The sequence below is a fragment of the Phaenicophaeus curvirostris genome, chromosome 11 (assembly GCF_032191515.1).
Source record: "Phaenicophaeus curvirostris isolate KB17595 chromosome 11, BPBGC_Pcur_1.0, whole genome shotgun sequence".
NCBI classification, from domain to species: Eukaryota; Metazoa; Chordata; class Aves; order Cuculiformes; family Cuculidae; genus Phaenicophaeus; species Phaenicophaeus curvirostris.
In genome coordinates this window covers 1,869,316-1,888,331 of record NC_091402.1, presented here as the reverse complement: position 1 = coordinate 1,888,331, position 19,016 = coordinate 1,869,316, and the positions used below count along the sequence as shown (strand labels likewise).

Below are 19,016 nucleotides of genomic sequence, written 5' to 3'. Positions count from 1 at the left end.
ATGCCCTCAGATCCACGGTGTGCGTGTTGGGGCTGTCCTGTGCAGGGACAGGAGTCAGACTCGATGATCCTTGTGGGTCTCTTCCAAACCAGGACATTCTAGGATTCTATGTCCTGAGTTCAGCTGAAAACAGCACTAAATACCACGCCTACCCCGTGTCTCTAACTGAAACCTTCCCTGCTAGACAGTTCTGTTTCAAAACCACTCCTTACAAGTCATAAAGTAAATAATTTCCGTCTATGATTCTCTGATCACTCTGAAGTTGCTGGTATAAGACCAGTTTTACCAAGTTATATAAAACATAATCCTCTGCTGCGTAAAGGTTACTGCCACAGAAAACTGGTTGGCTCAAACTTTCATCAGTGTTTAAAAAAATTACTACTTAAGTCTGAAAATTGAAATATAACATCTAATTAGGAATCCTCTGATTAATCATTATACTCTGCCATCTTGGCTATCGCTTTGATAAATGAAGCCGAAGAGTCTTAAAAAGTCTTAATTACCACTATTCCAGATGGCTAAGAGTTGTACACAGAGCTTCTCTGCGTATGTGGACCAGCAGAAGACATCCATGTTATTTACGGCTCTAAATGCGTACACACATACCCAGGTCACCACATCATCAGCTAAACCTGATGGCACTTCCACAAACAAGTGAGGCTTGCTGCTCATGCAGCAGGTAACATCCTGCGCTTCTCACGAAAGCCACTCTATATCAAGGATTACAGAGCAGTCACATCTGGGAGGTGAGACCCCAGAGCCTTAAACTGCAATAGACTCTGGTTGTCACCACAGAATCACTAAGATTGGAAAAAACACATAAGCTCATCCAGTCCCAACCAATGTAACCCCACCATACTCACTGAATCATGTCCCGAAGTGTGACATTTACACATTTTTTTAACTCCTCCAGACTCCACCCCAGGTCAACCTCTGCCAGGGCTTCACCATTCAGGCAGTAAAGAAATGTTTCCTAATATCCAACCTAAACCTTCCCGGTGCCTCTTCAGGCCATTTCCTCTCATCCTGTTGCTTGTCACTTGGGAGAAGAGACCAGCACCCACCTCACCACAACCTCCTTTCTGGGAGGAGAAAGACTAAACAGCCCAGGTCCCTCAGCTGCTCCCAGAAACCCTGGGCTCCAGACACTTCCCAGCTCTGTTCCCCTTCTCTGGACACACTCCAGCCCCTCAATGTCCTTCTTGAAGTGAGGGGCCCAAAGCTGAACCCAGGATTTGAGACGCAGCCTCACCAGTGCTGAGTCCAGAGGGTGACCCCTGCCTTGTTCCTGCTGACCACACCATGGGTGATCCAAGCCAGGATGCTCTTGGCTTTCTTGGCTGCCTGGGCCACTGCTGGATCAAGTTCAGATGTTGTCAATCAACATCCCCAGGTTCTTTTCCACATGGCAGCTTTCCAGCTGTTCTTCCCCGAGTCTGGAGCACTGCATGGGTTGTTGTGACCCAAGTGCAGGACCCAGCACTTGGCCTTGTTGAACCTCATACCATTGGTTACAGCTCTTTGATCCAGCCTGTCCAGATCCCTCTGCAGAGCCTTCCTGCCCTCAAGCAGATCAACAATTCCACCCAGCTTAGTGTCATCTGCAAACTGACTGAGGGAGAACTTGATCCCCCTCATCCACATGTTTATAACAAGAAGCCGGAAAAAAGGCATACCGACTAACTTGGGGATTACTCCTTGTATCTTACAGGTCAAAAAAATAAAAGAAACATTCTCCATAGCTCATCTTTGCAAATCTTAGTGCAGCTTTCTCCCAAAGATCACACTCATCACATCCTGAGCACGCAGACTGCATCTTCTAGTGAGACACAAACCACACAGCTCATTGTCTGCTTTTCTAGCAACCAGATGGAATCAAGTACCTGGGAAACGTTTTGCCAAAGCAGTATGTTCAACATAATCTATCAAAAAAAAAGCCCCTCCTGTTACTCTTGGTTTCACTTAGCCAAGTAGAACAGAATAAAGCCACAGCTGCCAAAGCCTTTGGCAAGTCTCATCCCTCCGCAGTCAGTGATTTGCAATCTGATACCATCTTACCAACTCAGGAGTTTTGTCAGGCATTTGCAGCACAGCTCATGCAGACAAATAAATTCATCATCTAAGGGGGGGGACAATGTTTGAAGGGGTATTTTATTCAGTGTAGAAATTAATTAAGATGGACTTCTCCTCCAGCCTAACCTCATCTGAAAAGGGAGACTTTAGAGCAGCTTTCGGTACCGGTACTGGAAGGGGCTCCAGGAAAGCTGGGGAGGGGCTCTGGATCAGGGAGGGCATGGATAGGATGAGGTTTTCATCTGAAAGAGGGGAGATTGAGATGAGATCTTAGGAAGAAATGTTTTGCTGTGAGGGTGGGGAGGCCCTGGCCCAGGCTGCCCAGAGCAGTGGTGGCTGCCCCATCCCTGGACATGTTCACGGCCAGGTTGGATGGGGCTTGGAGCCCCTGATCCAGTGGGAGGTGTCCCTGACCATGGCAGGAGTGGAACTGGATGGGCTTTGAGGTCCCTTCCAACCCAAACCATTCCATGGTTCTATGTCTCTAAGTGACACATTGCTATCTTTTCCCTTTTATATCTGTGGATGATTTGCTACACAAACACACAGAGAAAATCTGTGCTGGAAATCTGAATCAAAAATCCTCCTCAACATTAGCAAGTATTTAGGTTGTAACCTAAAAGTTTGTCCTTCCAGCTTTGTGGGAAACTTGATCAAGTCTGAAAGTCCCCATTCAGTAGAAAAGACTAGAGGGTAGATTTTTCCCTGCTCATTCTTTCAAACTTGTAACTATTTTTGGCTGAAGGAGATAAAATCAGCAACAAAGACTATTGAAAATATTATAGGGCTTTCATCGGGTTTTTTTCGTGGGGAGGTGTCTTGTGTGCTGTGTGCTTGGTTTTGTGTGTGGTTTTTTTTGGCTATGCAGTCACTTAGTTTTGTCATAAGATGCTGAAACCTCCTGTCCTGAGGAACTGTTTTGTTTAACTGGCATCTTCCATCTTCTCTCATATTTTGATGTAATCTTCCAAGATGAAAATGGAAAGAGCAATGGTAAACAGCCAGCCAAGCCTACACTGTGAGGACAAAGGCCCGAGTGCAAGGACGTCCTTAGCACCTACACTTGTTGGTCCCTATGCATTGTATTATTCTTGTGCCAAGAAGCAAAGGGAGCGTGCCCTCCTCCAAACTGAGCAGGGAGATGAAACAAAGAGGATTTTATGGCTGCCCCATCCCTGGAGGTGTTCAAGGTCAGGTTGGATGGGGCTTTGAGCAACCTGATCCAGGGGAAGGTGTTCCTGCCTGTGGGAACTGGCTGGTGTTTAAGGTTCCTTCTGAACCAAACCATTCTGTGATTCCATGGAAACGCGTTGGGCAGCTGCAGTACAGTAAAACACAACGAACCACAGAACTACAAGTGGCTTTGCACAACCTGATCAAAGCCATGTTGTGGCTGAACTAGGGGGTATGGCTATAAATTGAAGAGGGCAAGATTTACACTAGACATAAGGAAAAAATTCTTCACAATGAGGGTGGGGAGGCCCTGGCCCAGGCTGCCTAGGGAAGCTGTGGCTGCCCTATTCCTAGAGATGTTCAAGGCCAGGTTGGACGGGGTCTTAAACAGGCTGACCCAGTGAGAGGTGTCCCTGCCCATGGCAGGGGGGTTGGAACTGGATGATCTTTAAGGTCCCTTCCAACTCAAACCATTCCAAGACTCTATGTTTCTAAGCGTACAAATAAATCTGCAACGGGTTTGTGTAACCCAGAGCTCAGATACCTCAACAATACGCTACGTTTGACAGTACCATTGCATCAGCAAAATATGGTTTTAAACTTTTGAACTACAAAATTCCAAAACAAATTAAGGACGTTTACTCACACAGGTTACTTTCCGGTAAATTTGAGCAGCATTCTGGCATTCTGAGTAAGGGTATTCTGAGGTAGCCATTTCCAACATGCACATCCCAAAAGCATAGACATCCACAGATTCATCGTAGTGTTCCTCATACATTTCTGGGGCCATAAATTCGGGTGTACCTACACAGAGACGTACAAAAAGAATGTCAGTGTTTGATAAACGCCTTTTGATAAATGGTCTAAATGGCTTTAACTACAATCTTCTTCACCTATAGAACTGTGCCCATGTTTAAGGGTACATGCAAAATTATTGCAAAAGAGAAAAGGAACTAGAATAAGCTCAGGAATCTTCCAAGACAGAAACACAGAGTTAATACGCACACACACATGTACAAACCCACGGCTCGCTGGGAATAATACCAGGAGGAAGAGAATAAAGGAAAATTATCAAAATATCAAAAATTAACAAGAGGATGAGATATGGCACATTCCTGGACCACACTGGAAGTCATGAAATGTTTCTTTTTTTCTGGGATGTGTACAGGCCTGTTGGTGATGAAAAGGAGAGAAGAAGTGAGAACCTTCATTGCTGCTTTTATCAATGCAAATCTGCATTGTTTTTCCCTCCAGGGATACACAGCAACCACTCAGCAGTACTTTGAAAGGAAGAAGTATCACAAATCACCTGCAAAGTCACACACAAAACATTAACCATAATTCTGTCACTGGTTTAGTGGGACAAATCGATGAGGCTGCTTGCAGAATAAGGCCCTACTAGATGAGGATTAGGTTGTCAGAAATCTGATGCAATTGGGTAAATATTAAGTGAAGCACAGTACTTACTGCTTCATATCGGGAGGTTGCAGCTTTATGTTTTACAACACCTACAACATTTGCACAGCAAACTGTGGAGACCTCGGAGCTGTTCCAGTGCTCCACCACCCTACAGGTGAAGAATGTTTGCCTAATGTTCAGCCTAACCCTCCCCCAGCACATCTTCCTGCCATTCCATCGAGTCCATTCCATCGGTCACTAGAGAGAAGAGCTCAATGCCTGCTCCTCCTTTTCCTCTTGCGAGGAAACTGCAGAATGTGATGAGGTCTCCCCCGTCTCCTCTTCTCCAGGCTGAACAGACCAGGTGACTTCAGCCCCTTCTCACACGGCTTCCCCTCTAAACCCTTCACCAACTCCACGCCCTCCTCTGGACACTCTCCAGCAGCTTCTTATCCTGTGGTGCCCAGAACTGCCCCAGTGCTCAAGGTGGGGCTGGATCAGTGTGGAGCAGAACAGGACAATCCCCTCCCTCTCCTGGCTGGCGATGTTGTGCTGGATGCACCACAGGACACGGTTGCCCTCTTGGCCACCAGGGCACTGCTGGTTCATGATCAACTCGTCCTTGACCAAATCCCCCAGGCCCTTTCTGCAGGGCTGCTCTTCAGCCTCTCACCCCCGACTCTGCATAGACAGCTAGGGCTGCCATGTCCCAGGGGCATTTTTTTTAATGGCAACATGGTTTAAATATCAACATTAATGCCTGTCATTAAAACCACTGCTTTTGCAAGTTTGCTGAAGTAGACTTGGCCTAATGTCCACAATAAGCCTCAGCAGAAGCATTTCTGTACAATTCATTTTGCAAAATTTGGGATGAATCTCTCCCCGTGTTTACTGTCCTTCCACCAGATACCAGTTCCTTCAGGTTTCATGAACTGGCCAGAGCCAAGCCGTGGAAGGTTAACTCAATGCATTCTCCACGGGTTTTTCTCCCAGCTGACACCCACGCAGTCACTGCTGAGCTGAAACAGTTAACAACTGCTGTAGAGAATGTTTTTTCGGAGCCGCTACCTTGTTTTAGAAGGAACAAGTCTCGGAGGCAGGAGTGAATCTCATGAATTATGGAGCATTTCAAGCAAATCTGAAAAAGTGATAGCAATCCGTCTAAGAAGAAAATGAAATTCTTGACACTGTTCCAAAATAGCACGGAAATTACATTCTCCCCACATCCCTGGGGAGTAGGAAGGAATACAGACAAGTGTTCTTAAACAAACCACACCACCTAGATGTAAAGCCATCCAGCGTTTACTCTGCTCCTCCTGGCAGAAGGAGTTTCGCTCTGGCTTGGCTCCCTGCAGAGATACACTGCAAGGTCAGGCAAGCATCAGCGATGGCATGATCACAGCAAGGGACAAACTGGCCCTCAGCCACACTGACTTCACTCCGTTCAGACCAATGTAAAAAGGCAGCTACTAATATTCCTTTAAAGCTACTACATCCACAGACGGGGAAGAATTACTCATCTCATCAGTGTTTCCAAGCCCTCCTAAGTCCTTCCTCGGAGCAGCACTACTCACGAAAAAGATAAGCTAGTTTAGAATTATCGAATCATTGATATTGGAAAAAACCTCTAAGCTCATGCAGTCCAGCCAACAGCCCAATCCAACCGTGCCTGCTAAACAATGTCCCAGGTGCCACATCTACACAATTTTTGACCCTTCAGGGATAGAGACTCCACCACGGCCCTGGGCAGCCTCTGACAGGGCTTCACCACTCTGTCAGGAAAGATTTTTTTCCTAATACCCATTCTAAACCTCCCTTGGCGCTACTTGAGATCATTTCCTCTCATCCAATCATTTGTTACTTGGGAGAAGAGCCCAGCACCCACCTCACCTCAACCTCCTTTCTGGGAGCTGCAGAGAGCAATGAGGTCTCCCCTCAGCCTCCTCTTCTCCAGGCTAAACAGCCCCAGGTCCCTCAGACGATGCCAGAACCCCTGGGCTCCAGACCCTTCCCCAGCTCCGTTCCCTTCTCCAGATGCACTCCAGCCTCTCAAGGTCCTTCTTGTAGTGAAGGGCCCAAAACTGAACCCAGAATTCCAGGTGTGGCCTCACCCGTGGCAAGTCCAGGAAATGATCCCTTCCCTGCTCCTGCTGGCCACACCATGACTGATCAAAGCCAGGACGCTGCAGGTCTTCTTGGTCACCTGGGCCACTGCCCATTCACCAAAACAAATGCAAACATCTTGTCAGCAACCTGCAGCCCTTTTCAGTATTAGATTTTTTTTAGATGTGACTGTGTTTTGATGGTGTTTTGATAACAACTGATTTTAAGAAAACTTCCATTGGTATTGCTGGTGCTACTCCCAGTCCATGGACAACTGCTATATGGCAAAAAATTACGTGAAGAAATACTGACCCTCAGCAGAAAATTCCCACCAATTATTAGAAGTTAAAAAACAGAGAAGCTTAACATGTAAACCAACATGATTTCCCTAAAACCATCACGGTTAATCAGGCCCACAAGAGCCAATCACCTATCCAAAATTTCTCTCATGTTGACTTCAACAATACTGGGCTCCTTAAGCCTTATGGGTGACAGTTTTGGGTGATTCACAGAATCATATAAATGTTTGGGTTGGAAGGGACATCAAAGCTCATCCAGTTCCAACCCCCTGCCATGTGCAGGGACACGCCCCATTGAATCAGGTTGCTCAAATTGGCCTTGAACACCTCCAGGGATGGGGCAGCCACCACTGCTCTGGGCAACCTGGGCCAGGGCCTCCTCTACCTCACAGCAAAACATTCCTTCTTAAGATCTCATCTCAGTCTCCCCTCTTTCAGTTGAAAACCATTCCTCCTCATCCTACCCCTGCCCTCTCTGATCAAGAGCCCTCCCCAGCTTTCCTGGAGCCCCTTGCGGGACTGGAAGCTGCTCTAAGGTCTCCCCACAGCCTTCTCTTCTCCAGGCTGAACAAGCCCAACTCTCAGCCTGCCCTCGGATGGGAGGTGCTCCAACCCTTGCAGCATCTCCGTGGCCTCCTTTGGACTTGCTCCAATAGCTCCATGTCCTTCCTGTGCTGAGGACCCCAGAACTGAACACAGGGCTCCAGGTGAGTATTAACTGGATAATAATTCAGTAATAGTAAAGAACTGTAGTATCTGAATATTTGAGATGCTAAAACAATTATTTAAGCAACTACTGCTTGAAAGACAGGATGCTATTTTCATATATAGTAAAGGAACAGTGGTTGTCACAATCAGGTTGCTAATTATAATTGGAAATCTAGAATCTAGTTTCCATTTATATCGTAAGCTGAAATACAACTACGCGCACAATAACTTCCCCACCTTCAGCAGCTTCCTAGAACCATCACCCACAGAACTGAATAAGGGAGATTTGCTATGGAAGCCTGAGTAAAACACACATACTGTTTGAGAATTCAGGAAAACATTACATTGACACAGAAAACCTTAAATTTATCTTTTCCATGGAAACAAAGTCCTTTGAGAGGCATTCAGGAAACATCCTCCCAGCTCCAGCAAAGCCAAGATCTGGCACTCCTTCCATGGGCACCACCTGAGGGCATTGGCTATTGCATATCCTAGTGGAAATTTCTTCTCATTTAATACCTACTGATTTTTAATAAATTGCAGATGTTTTTCCTGCAGGACTCTGCCAGGATGGCACTGAGGCAGGGATGAGCCCTGCAGTTGCCCGCAGAAGCAGCCTATTCTGCTGATGCCCCAGTAAATGGGGATAAGCTGTTCCAGCCAGAGCAGATCCCCTACGACCTCTCTGAAAGGAGAGCAGCTTAGCTCTGCAGGGCACTACTGCCTCTGCCTTCAGCAACAGTAACCATCCCTATGCCAGCATCACTGGAAGCGGGAGACTTCCTGAGGGCTTTGCCAGGCTTTTGCAGTATTCCCTGGTTAGGGAGAGGGCAGGGCATCCTTCCTCTTCCTTCTTTCCTGCTTCTCTTCCCCCACAGCTGCAGGCACTGAGCCTGTTCACAGGAGGATGATACACACAGGCTGCTGGGAACCCTTGCTGCTTCTTTTGAAGGAGAGAGGAGAAGGATTTCTGGATACCAACTAATAGTCCCATCAAAAAAAACAAAGAAAAAAAGGGTTTTACCATTGTGATACAGCACAAGGGAGAACAGAAAGTCATGATACCATTTCCAACAGATTGAGATTCTTATGGAATCACAGAATCATGGAATTGTTTGGTTAGAACAGACCTTTGAGATCAAGTCCAACAGTACCTGTCCAGTACTAAACCAGATCCCTGAGCCCCACACCTTTTAAAATCCTCCAGAGATGGGGACTCCACCACCTCCCCAGGCAGCCTCTGCCAGTGCCTGAAAACCCTTTCCATGTAGAAATTTTTCCAAATATCTAGTCTAAACCTCCCCTGCTGCAACTTAAGGCCATTTCCTCCCAGCATATCACTTGTTGGTTGAGTGAAAAGAACAGCACCCACCTCACCACAACCTCATTTCCAGGAGCTGCAGAGAGCGATGAGGTCCCCCCTCAGCCTCCTCTTCTCCAGGCTGAACAGTCCCAGGTCCCTCAGCTGCTCTCACAAGCCCTGGGCTCCAAACCCTTCCCCAGCTCCGTTCCCTGCTTTGGATGTGCTCGGGCCCCTCACTGTCTTTCTCGTAGTGAGGAGGCCAAAACTGAACCCAGGATTCCAGGTGCAGCCCCACCAGCACCAAGTACAGGGGGATGACCCCTTCCCTGCTCCTGCTGGCCACCCCATGGCTGATCCGAGCCATCATGCTGTTGACTTTCTTGGGCACTGCTGGCTCATGTTCAGACGCTGTTGACCAGCACCTCCAGGGCCTTTTCTGCCAGGCAGCTTTCTAGCTGCTCTTTCCAGAGCCTGTAGCACTGCATGGGGTTGTTGTGACCAGGTGCACTTGACCTTGTCGAATCTCACATCGTTGGTCTCAGCCAATCAATTCAGCCTGTTCAGATCCCTCTGTAGGGCCTTCCACTCCTCAAGCAGATTGACGCTTCCACCCAGCTTAGTGTCATCTACAAACTGACTGAGCATATACTCAATCCCTTCACCCAGATCACTGAACAAAACTGGATCCAACACGGAGCCGTAGGGAATGCCAATTCTGACCAGCTGCCAACTGGATTTAACTCCATTCACCACAACTATAAAGGGGTTGTCACAAAACCATTTTAATCTCTATTACCAACCTACAAGCAAAAAAATAACAAAAAACCACTAATGCAAAATGTGAAAGAAAGATATTGAAAAGACAAGCACCGTCCCAACATAAGGAAGCCAAGGAGAACAGGAGGATTACCTATGACACTTTTGGCGAATGAAGCTCTCTTGAGGGTTGCCAGACCCAAGTCTCCAATTTTCACAGATCCAGTTGGTCCAGTAATAAAAATATTGTCACATTTTAAGTCTCTGTGAATTATTGGTGGAGTTCTTGTATGCAAGAAAAGAAGACCCTTTAGGATTTGCCGGCACCAACTACGCAGTACTTTTGGTTTCATCACTTTAAATCTCTTCAGATACCTACAACACAAACACACACAGACAGAGAAAATGAAGTTATTAGAGATTCCAGGGGCTTTAACAGCTGAAACTCCATTCTGGATAAAAGCGCTTTATTAGATGCCATAATAGCAGCTCAGAAATATCACAAAATTGAAAGGAGAAGATCTTTTCAAAGGAGGAATTAGAGCATTCATTTTTAGGGAGGAAGATAATAAGCATTTTTGGTGCAAATACAACCAAATATTTGCCAGTCTAATACTCTGGCAATTCACTTCATGCTGAGGACAGCTTTAGAATGTGTTTCATACATTCAAATCGTAAGAAGTTTAATTTAAATCACAAGGCTTTGACCTCTGTACCATGCACCAGCGTTGCCTCCATTGACCTAAAGCACTGCTTGGGAGGGGACATTTGGGGAAGATGTAAAACCTGCTAATGCACTGGCAGAGTAGCATGCTGGAAATATATTGCAGCAAGGAGTACTGCTCCCATTGGGGCTGAAAATCTGTTCCAGAATTCATGCCAACTGCTTTATATCAACCTTAACAAGACCATCAGTACCAAAAGCTATTAATTCATATTGTTTAGCAGATAACCTAGAGCACCTTCCGCTTCAAAAATAAATTGAAGTGCTACTCTATTTGAATTTCCTAACAAAACATGCAAATAGAAGCATTAAAGCAGTCAGAAAGACACATCCTGACAAATGAAAACTCCATAGGCAGAAGACGAAACACCAGCGAATGGCTTCTGGCTGCATCACTGAAACAGGAGGGCAGGGAAAGAGAGATGGAGGCCAAAATCCTTCCTGTCACATAAATGCAGTTCCAGCTCAGGGACAAATGACAGGCACCAGAGAACAGCTCCAGTTTTTTTCTTTTATCTGGAGGTGCCTTTTTTCAGAATAGGAAAGTAGGATTTTTCTAAAAATTCCCAACGCTATTCTTAGCCTCCTCGGCAGGAGCGCAGTACTTACGTCTTCAGTGTTCCAGAGGTCATCAATTCCGTAACCAACACGATGCATCTCTTGCCTTTCACACAGGACTCCCAGAAGTCATAAAATCTCACAATGTTTGGATGCTGTAGACCTTTTAACATTTCTGCTTCCTCCTTAAATCTCTGCCTCTCCACTTTTGTGAGTTTTCTGTCCTGTAATCCAAACCCAAACATTATTAGTACTAAACAGACAAAAATAAAATAAAGGCACTGCATTGCCAGGGTGTTCAGAATTCCAGATTTGTTTTGCTCTTCTACCAAGAGCAGTTATGAAAATCTTTTATGTAAGAGCATGGATGAACTGGGGCACTCCCCTTAAATCCAGTGTCAAGAAGACAAACTGGCCTCCAAACAGAGAGCTGTCTGTGCTACACTACGCTACGTGACAGCATTAATGTTTCAGACAACATAAACACACCCAGGGCCTGATGGATCACCACTCAGCTATGCGCTTCTTGGTTTGGTTCTTTGAGGATTGTTCTTTAGCACACACGGGATTTCATTTCCAGGTATAAACGTCCTATAGCTGTGACTGCTCACCACCTTCCGTGACTGCTCCTGTGACGTTATGGCAGTGACCAACAGGTGAGTTTCCCCAGAACCACTCTTCCTATTAAAACTAAACCATTAGCACCTCCAAAAAACAAACACAAATTTTTCACGGGATTATAGAATCACAGAATGGTTTGGGCTGGAAGGGACCTGAAAGCCCACCCAGTTCCACCCTCTGCCAAGGGCAGGGACACCCTTCACTGGATCCAGTTGCTCAAAGCTCCATCCAACCTGGCCTTGAACACCTCCAGGGATGGGGCATCTACAGCTTCTCTGCGCAACCTGTGCCAGGGCCTCACCAACCTCATTTGCTGTTCTGCTTAATTTTACAGATTTTTCTTTGACAGTTGAACAAGAAAGCTGTTCTTCAGCCTCTCTTGTAGGCAACACATTGGCCACGTGGAAATACTTATTCTTTTAGATTAAAAATAAGAGAAATATCATTTTATACTGCACTGGTTTTCCTAGAGAAATTTAGGAGCATTTTCCATAACCACCAGGCTGCAAGGAGCCCATCTCCTCCTTCCCGCAGGTCAGCAGAAGCCTACAGGGCTGCCTGAACCTCATGAACTCCCTGGAGACTCCTACCACAAGCATCTCAGATGCACACTCTACCCTCTTTAGATGGTATAAAAGAGCAAACTGGGAGTTTTATCGAAGACCACATCATTGCTGTTTGGTTTGTCTCTACTGGACAGTTGGTTGGGCTGAGAGCGCTCCCCTCCACTGCCCTAGAAACAAAGCTTTTTCCTTCTTTAAAAGGCACAGTTGTGTAACTGTTCTTACACAGAAACAAAGGCTCACGAATCACTAAAACTAATTAGCTAATATTTTAACTTCAGCCATTTTCCTTTTCTCAGTTAACTTTGGCGTGTTCATAAAAGCATACACTTAGTGAATTAAATTGGCACCCAGCTTCATTGTAACCACGATGCAGAGGGATTTTACCAGCCCAGCCTCATCTGCAGTCACAAAGACCTCGATATGGGAATGAGAACTGCTGCGGCTACAAACCAGTCAGCTTTATGCAGAGATTTCATGAGAGGAAAACCTGAGTTGAAACAATGATGCTTGCTGGAAGACAGAAACCTGCTTCCCCGGCAGCATGTGTGTGTGCATTGGGGGAGCATTTCCATTTTACACCACTGCTGCTGAGCAGGTTCTGTTTTCTTTCCGTTGTACAGAGCAGCATCAGCACCACAGTTGCCCCGAGCAACAGCAGCGCCCCGGGCCCGCACAGCGAGGTGCCCTGTGGGGATCGATGCTCAGATGCCCAGGGCAGCCGGGAGCACCCGCGCCCAGCAGCATGAATGCCAACAGCCGCAAGCAAGGCAGCGCTTCTGCAGCTCCGTAGCAACTGCAGGCTTTGGAAGTTTAAAAAAAAAAAGAAAAAAAAAGAGAATGAAAAGAAAAAAACCAAGCAGACTGTCTAATGAGGCAGGACAGAAGAGCCTGAGAATTGCTTTCCAATCCATCACTTCTTCCTCTACTGCTGAGTTTCTTCTTAATTTAAACCCCGTAGAATAAATCAGACACACTGCTATAAAGGAGGAAAAGGAGCAAATCCTTGTGTGAGACAGGAAGAGCAAAGCGTGGGCTAGCGGAAAGGTGGGAGGAAAAGGTGGGAGTGCAGATCCAACAGTTTTTATAAGAACTTTAATTAAAAAAAAAACAAACAACCAGTAATACCATACTCCTTGTCTCTCATTTCCAGATTTCTGTCCACTGCAACTTTAAGAGTAATTTTTATAAATATCCTTCAGACAATGCAGACAATCATGTTCTGTACATTTCACATCCAATGAGCACCAGATCATAGTCCTAGAATCACTGAGGTTGGAAAAGACCTCTAAGCTCACCCAGTCGAACTGTCAGCTCAACCCCACTACACCCGCTGAACCACGTCCCCAGGTGCCACATCTACACACTTGTTGAACACCTCCAGTGATGGCGACCCCACCACTGCCCTGGGCAGCCTCTGACAGGACTTCACCACTCTGTCAGGAAAGAAATGTTTCCTAATATCCAATCTAAATCTCCCCTGGTGCAACTTGAGGCCATTTCCTCTCATCCCATCACTTGTTTCTTGGAGAAGAGCCCAGCACCCACCTCACCACAACCTCCTTTCTGGAGCTGCAGAGAGCGACGAGGTCTCCCCTCATCCTCCTCCAGACTAAACAGCCCCAGGTCCCTCAGCTGCTCCCAGAACTCCTGGGCTTCAGACCCTTCCCCAGCTCTGTTCCCCTTTGCCAGCATCATTGTCCTATGACCATTTGGCTTGTTGTCTGAAATCAAAGTACTAAGATGGTTAGCTGGGCAACTGCAAAAAAGTGATTACGGAAGACAAGTGTGTGTTTTATCTATAATTACAGTGGAAAGAAACTGGTTTGGTTTTTTTTTTAATCAGAACAATAGCTGAGCATCTTTCCCAGAAGAAGCCCTGGCTCCAGCACTACAACTGGAGAGGAGAGGGCAGGGAGGACACACAGGCAAGACTTTGGGCAGAGCAGCCGCTCTTGCACGCCCTGCTCCCCACCACGGGAGGGGTCTCCCGCACTGCAATGGCTCAAACAACCTTTTCTAAATCTGTCCAGGCAGAACCTGACATGTGAGTTGTTGGCCAAAGCATGAGCTGTTTCAGAAAGGGCTTAACAGTTGCATTGTTTTCTACTCCAAAGCAGCAAAAACACCCATTTGTCTGCATGACTCATTCAGTGGTTAATTCCAACCCCCCAAAAAGCTTTGCCGGGGTCACAGACACTTACTCCCTATCATAAAATCCACACAGGGCAAAATGTCCTTATCTTGAAGGTAAGGATGCAAGCCCGAAACAACCTTAGGACATCAGATATTAAGATGGGGAACGGGATACTTTGGAAGGTCATGACAAAGAAAGGTAATTAATTGAACAGGATTGAAGGTATCACATTGCATAACTCTACTTTATTAAAACTGGGGGGAATGAAGTGAGTTTCAAGATTCATCCAAAGAGTCCTCAACTATCATGCTTTTTATATCAAACAGCTGAACAAGGAGGCTCAGGGATGCTGAGTTACATAGAATCATGGAATTATTTGAGTTGGAAGGGACCTCAAAGCCCATCCAGTTCCAACCCCCTGCCATGGGCAGGGACACCTCCCACTGGGTCAGGGGCTCCAAGCCCCATCCAGCCTGGCCTTGAACCCCTCCAGGGATGGGGCAGCCACCACTGCTCTGGGCAGCCTGGGACAGGGCCTCCCCGCCCTCACAGCAAAACATTTCTGCCTAAGATCTCATCTCAATCTCCCCTCTTGCAGCTGAAAAACTTCCCCCCTCACCCTCTCCCTGCCCTCCCTGATCAAGAGCCCCTCCCCAGATTTCCTGGAGGCCCTTTCAGCACTGGAAGCTGCTCTAAGGTCTTCCCACAGCCTTCTCTTCTCCAGGCTGAAGAACCCCAACTCTCAGTGGCATGATGCCGAGCTGACAAACAAGCATGATGCTCCATGTGCTCCCCTACATTTACGGCACTACTCCTGTTCGAAGCTGCCTCAAGATTTGAAACCTGGCAAAAGTTCTTAGTGTCTGAGAGATATCTACATTAGTTTGCAGATATCTACACACTTCGTCTCCTTTTAAGGTATTCAGACTTCTTGGCTCCTTCCCTGCTCTGGGACACAGAGTCTTGGCTCTTGAGGCAACAGTGTAATTCCATTTCAAATAATTGAAAGTTTCTCAAGCTTACTACTTAGCACTAAGGTTTCTAAAATAAACCTCAACCTTCAAATGTCTACCACAATCCCGCTGAGCTGGTTCAGCTTTTCCAGAAGAACTGAAGATAAACAGAATGAAGCAAGAAGTGAGACAGCTGCTCAGATGTGGTGTTACTGCTAAGAAAGAATTTATAAATCTAACTTGTTCCTTTGTCTTAACAAACTGTGAAGAATAGTCAAGTTTGAAAGGCTTCAGCACAGACTTTGTCAGTGGAATAAGAGCACCAAGGGAGTGGACACTGGAACAACGAGCTTCCACAGAGCTTTAGATTTTTTAAAAGCTGAGAGCGCTGGGTTTGTTCAGTCTGAAGAAGAGAAGGCTGCAGGGAGACCTTAGAGCAGCTTCCAGTACTGAAAGGGGCTCCAGGAAAGCTGGGGAGGGGCTCCTGGCCAGGGAGCGCAGGGTGAGGACAAGGGAGAACAGTTTAAGATGAAAGAGGGGATGTCAGGAAGAAATGTTTTGCTGTTGTGAGGTGGGGGAGGTAGCGGCACTGGCTGCCCAGAGCAGTGGTGGCTGCCCCATCCCTGGAGGGGTTCAAGGCCAGGTTGGATGGGGCTTGGAGAAACCTGATCCAGTGTGAGGTGTCCCTGCCCATGGCAGGGGGTGGAACTGGATGGGCTTTGAGGTCCCTTCCAGCCCAAATCATTCAATGGTTCTATGACGATTCTAAGTGGTAAAAAGAGGTTACAAACTGTAAACTACCTTTTCTTCATTCATTTCCCTAGCTTTCCTGTTGCAAATCAGATTGTAACTCTATGGTCAGTTTTAAGCATCAAACCACTGAAAGCTATTCACTTCTTTTTGAAAGGAAGAAATAATTCACAATCAGGACTCTATATCCTTGCTCCTGGATAACATAGGAAGCTATGTTGAAATATATTTCCTACCTACAAATCATATTTCTGCTAATCTAACACACCTACGCTCGCTTCTTCTCCCATCACAGGCAGGGCCAACAAACATGTCTCTTTGTTCATACAGAATTTATCCCTTCATTAAGTTCCTTGGTTGGGAACAACAGCAAAGCCTGGAATTAGTAAGTAAATGTGTTAAGAAAAAGCTCACGAATTAAATTTCTGGAATGATACCCAAATTAACAGCGGGAACATGTTCTGTTAGTCATCCCCAAGCGTCATTTCCTCCAGGTTGTAACATATGGGCTCTGACTAAGGCTGTGAAATTTATACAAGCAGAAGACTGGTTTTCACCTGGGTCTTTAGAACATTTCTAAGAAAGATTAACAAGTGAGGTCAAGTTTCTGGCCTCCTTACTTGTGAGGGGCTAACAGATTTGGGAATAAACCACACCCTCACTCATAAGACACATCCTCTCCTCACCTACCTCTCCACAAGGAAAGGGGAGTGAATGAAAGAAATAAGATGACGAAACATTTATTCTTTTTGTTCAACAATGCCTATAACTACCTAAGAGCAGAGTTTGAAGCACAGTTGTGACCAAACTGAAAGTTTCACTTTGTGTTTGAAGTTCCTCCTTTTAAAGTCTTAAATTTTAAGCAACATCAAAAAAAAAACTTAAACTAATTCAAACTATTCCTGAGTGGCAGTGATTTTACCAATGAACTAACACTTGCTAGTGAGTGAGCCTGGCCGCAGTGCTGCTGGTTTCAGCCACCCAGCCACAGTTCTCCTGTCTCACTCTGGAAAGATCCTTCACTATTTATGGCCTCAGGTTACACCAAGGCAAGTTCAGATGAGAGAACAGGAAAAATTTCTTCACTGAAAGGGTTCTCAGGCACTGGAATGGCTGCCCAGGGAGGTGCTGGAGTCCCCATCCCTGGAAGGATGGACAGGTAGATGAGGTGCTCAAGGATATGGTTTACTAGTGGACAGGTATAGTTGGACTTGATGATCTCAAACGTCTTTTCCAACCAAAGAACTCTACATTCAAATGATTCTCCATGCTGGAACAGATTTACTTCTTTGCCTCCCCAGCTCCAATAGGTTCCAGCTGTCCATTTGGTGTAACAGCCTTGCGAAGGACACCTCAAAGCCCTCTCCTCTCTTGCCCCACCTTTGTCCAGGGACCTCTCCATCCCTGCGTCCTGGCAGCCAAGAGGGCAACCGTGTCCTGGGGTGCATTTAGCACGGCATCACCAGCCGGGAGAGGGAGGGGACTGCCCGCTCTGCTCCGCACTGATCCAGCCTCACCTTGAGCACTGGGGGCAGTTCTGGGCACCACAGGATAAAAAGGATCTGAAGCTACTGGAGAGACTCCAGAGGAAGTCATGGTGTTGGCGAAGGGTTTAGAAGGGAGGCATGTGAGGAGTGGCTGAAGTCACTGGGTCTGTTCAGCCTGGAGGAGACTGAAGGGAGACCTCATTGTGCTGCAGCTTCCACAAGAGGGGAAGAGGAGGAGCAGGTGCTGAGCTCTTCCCTCAGGATCCAAGGGAATGGCAGGAAGATGTGCCAGAGGAGGTTAGGTTGCACATTAGGAAAAGGTTCTTCCCCCAGAGGGTGGTGGAGCACTGGAACAGCTCCCAGGGAAGCAGTCACGGCACCAAGACTGACAATATCCTATAAGCATTTGGCCAACGCCCTCAGCCCCATGGTGTGAGTGTTGGGGTGTCCTCTGTGGGGACAGGAGCTGGACTCGATGATCCTTGGGGGTCCCTTCCAACTCAGGACAGTCTATAATTCTATGATCTTACTTAGGCTTCTTACCTTCCGTGTCCAGCTAGCCTGTAAATATTGCATAGTTTGTGGTTTTTTAAATGCTTAAACAAGATCCCCATGTTTACTGATGGCTGTTTAATTTGGCCTAACAAGACGAAGTCCTTCTTTAGCAACAGATTAAAGCCTGCCTGGAGAAGACGAGCACACAGGAGCAGGGTGCTGGCAAATGAGGGAAGGGCTCACCTCTGCCATGCATCTCATCCCCATATTAGTGATGAAGGAAAGAAACCAAAGAAGTACTTCTGACCCAGGAACAGAAATCAAACACCTAAGTCAGCAAGATGAACATCTGTTCATTACCGTTTCACATATGTGTGCCAAATCCATACATTTGTCCATGTACTGCAACTACTCTTCTCATCAGAAATCGCCTTGAGATACGAAATCAGCAGTGGGATCCATTGACACATTTCTCCTATGTAGCTCTCTGCTCTTTAACTGTGGATTAATGACCAGAAGTGCAGTTCTGTTCTCCCTATGGTCATGAGTTCAACAGTGAGAACCCCAGCTTGGTGGGAACAGACAGCAGCCTGCCTGGGGAGCCTGCAATGTGAGCCAAGAACTTCCTTTGTTCTGACAGTGAACTCAAGACACATTACCTAGTACCTGCATGTGACGATTAATTAATTCAATCCTGTACTCTCGGCATCACCATTTCAGGGCAATGTCACAATTTTGCAAATGCTTTCAAATTTTCAGACTTCAAAGGCCTTTAGAAACAAAGACGACCAATAATATATTTTTTTAAAAAAATAAAACTTTTATATTTTAAATGTATTTAAAATTGTATTTAAAATGGAAACTTAACTCATTCAGTGTGACCACCTTTTCAATTTCACACTAAGACTTGTCTGA

General features: G+C 46.3%; 1 protein-coding gene across 10 annotated transcripts in view; it reads right to left on the bottom strand.

Annotated features, from left to right (window-relative positions):
- Nucleotides 1–19,016, bottom strand: part of WNK2 (WNK lysine deficient protein kinase 2) — a 136,250-nt gene that overhangs the window by 80,157 nt on the left and 37,077 nt on the right. For all 10 annotated transcript variants that reach the window (XM_069865633.1, XM_069865637.1, XM_069865638.1 and 7 more), the window contains exons 2-4: nt 11,147–11,319; nt 9,968–10,188; nt 3,893–4,050 (exon numbers count right to left, since the gene is read on the bottom strand). In XM_069865633.1, the coding sequence (XP_069721734.1) occupies nt 3,893–4,050; nt 9,968–10,188; nt 11,147–11,319 (552 nt within the window). The remainder of the gene's footprint in view (nt 1–3,892; nt 4,051–9,967; nt 10,189–11,146; nt 11,320–19,016) is intronic.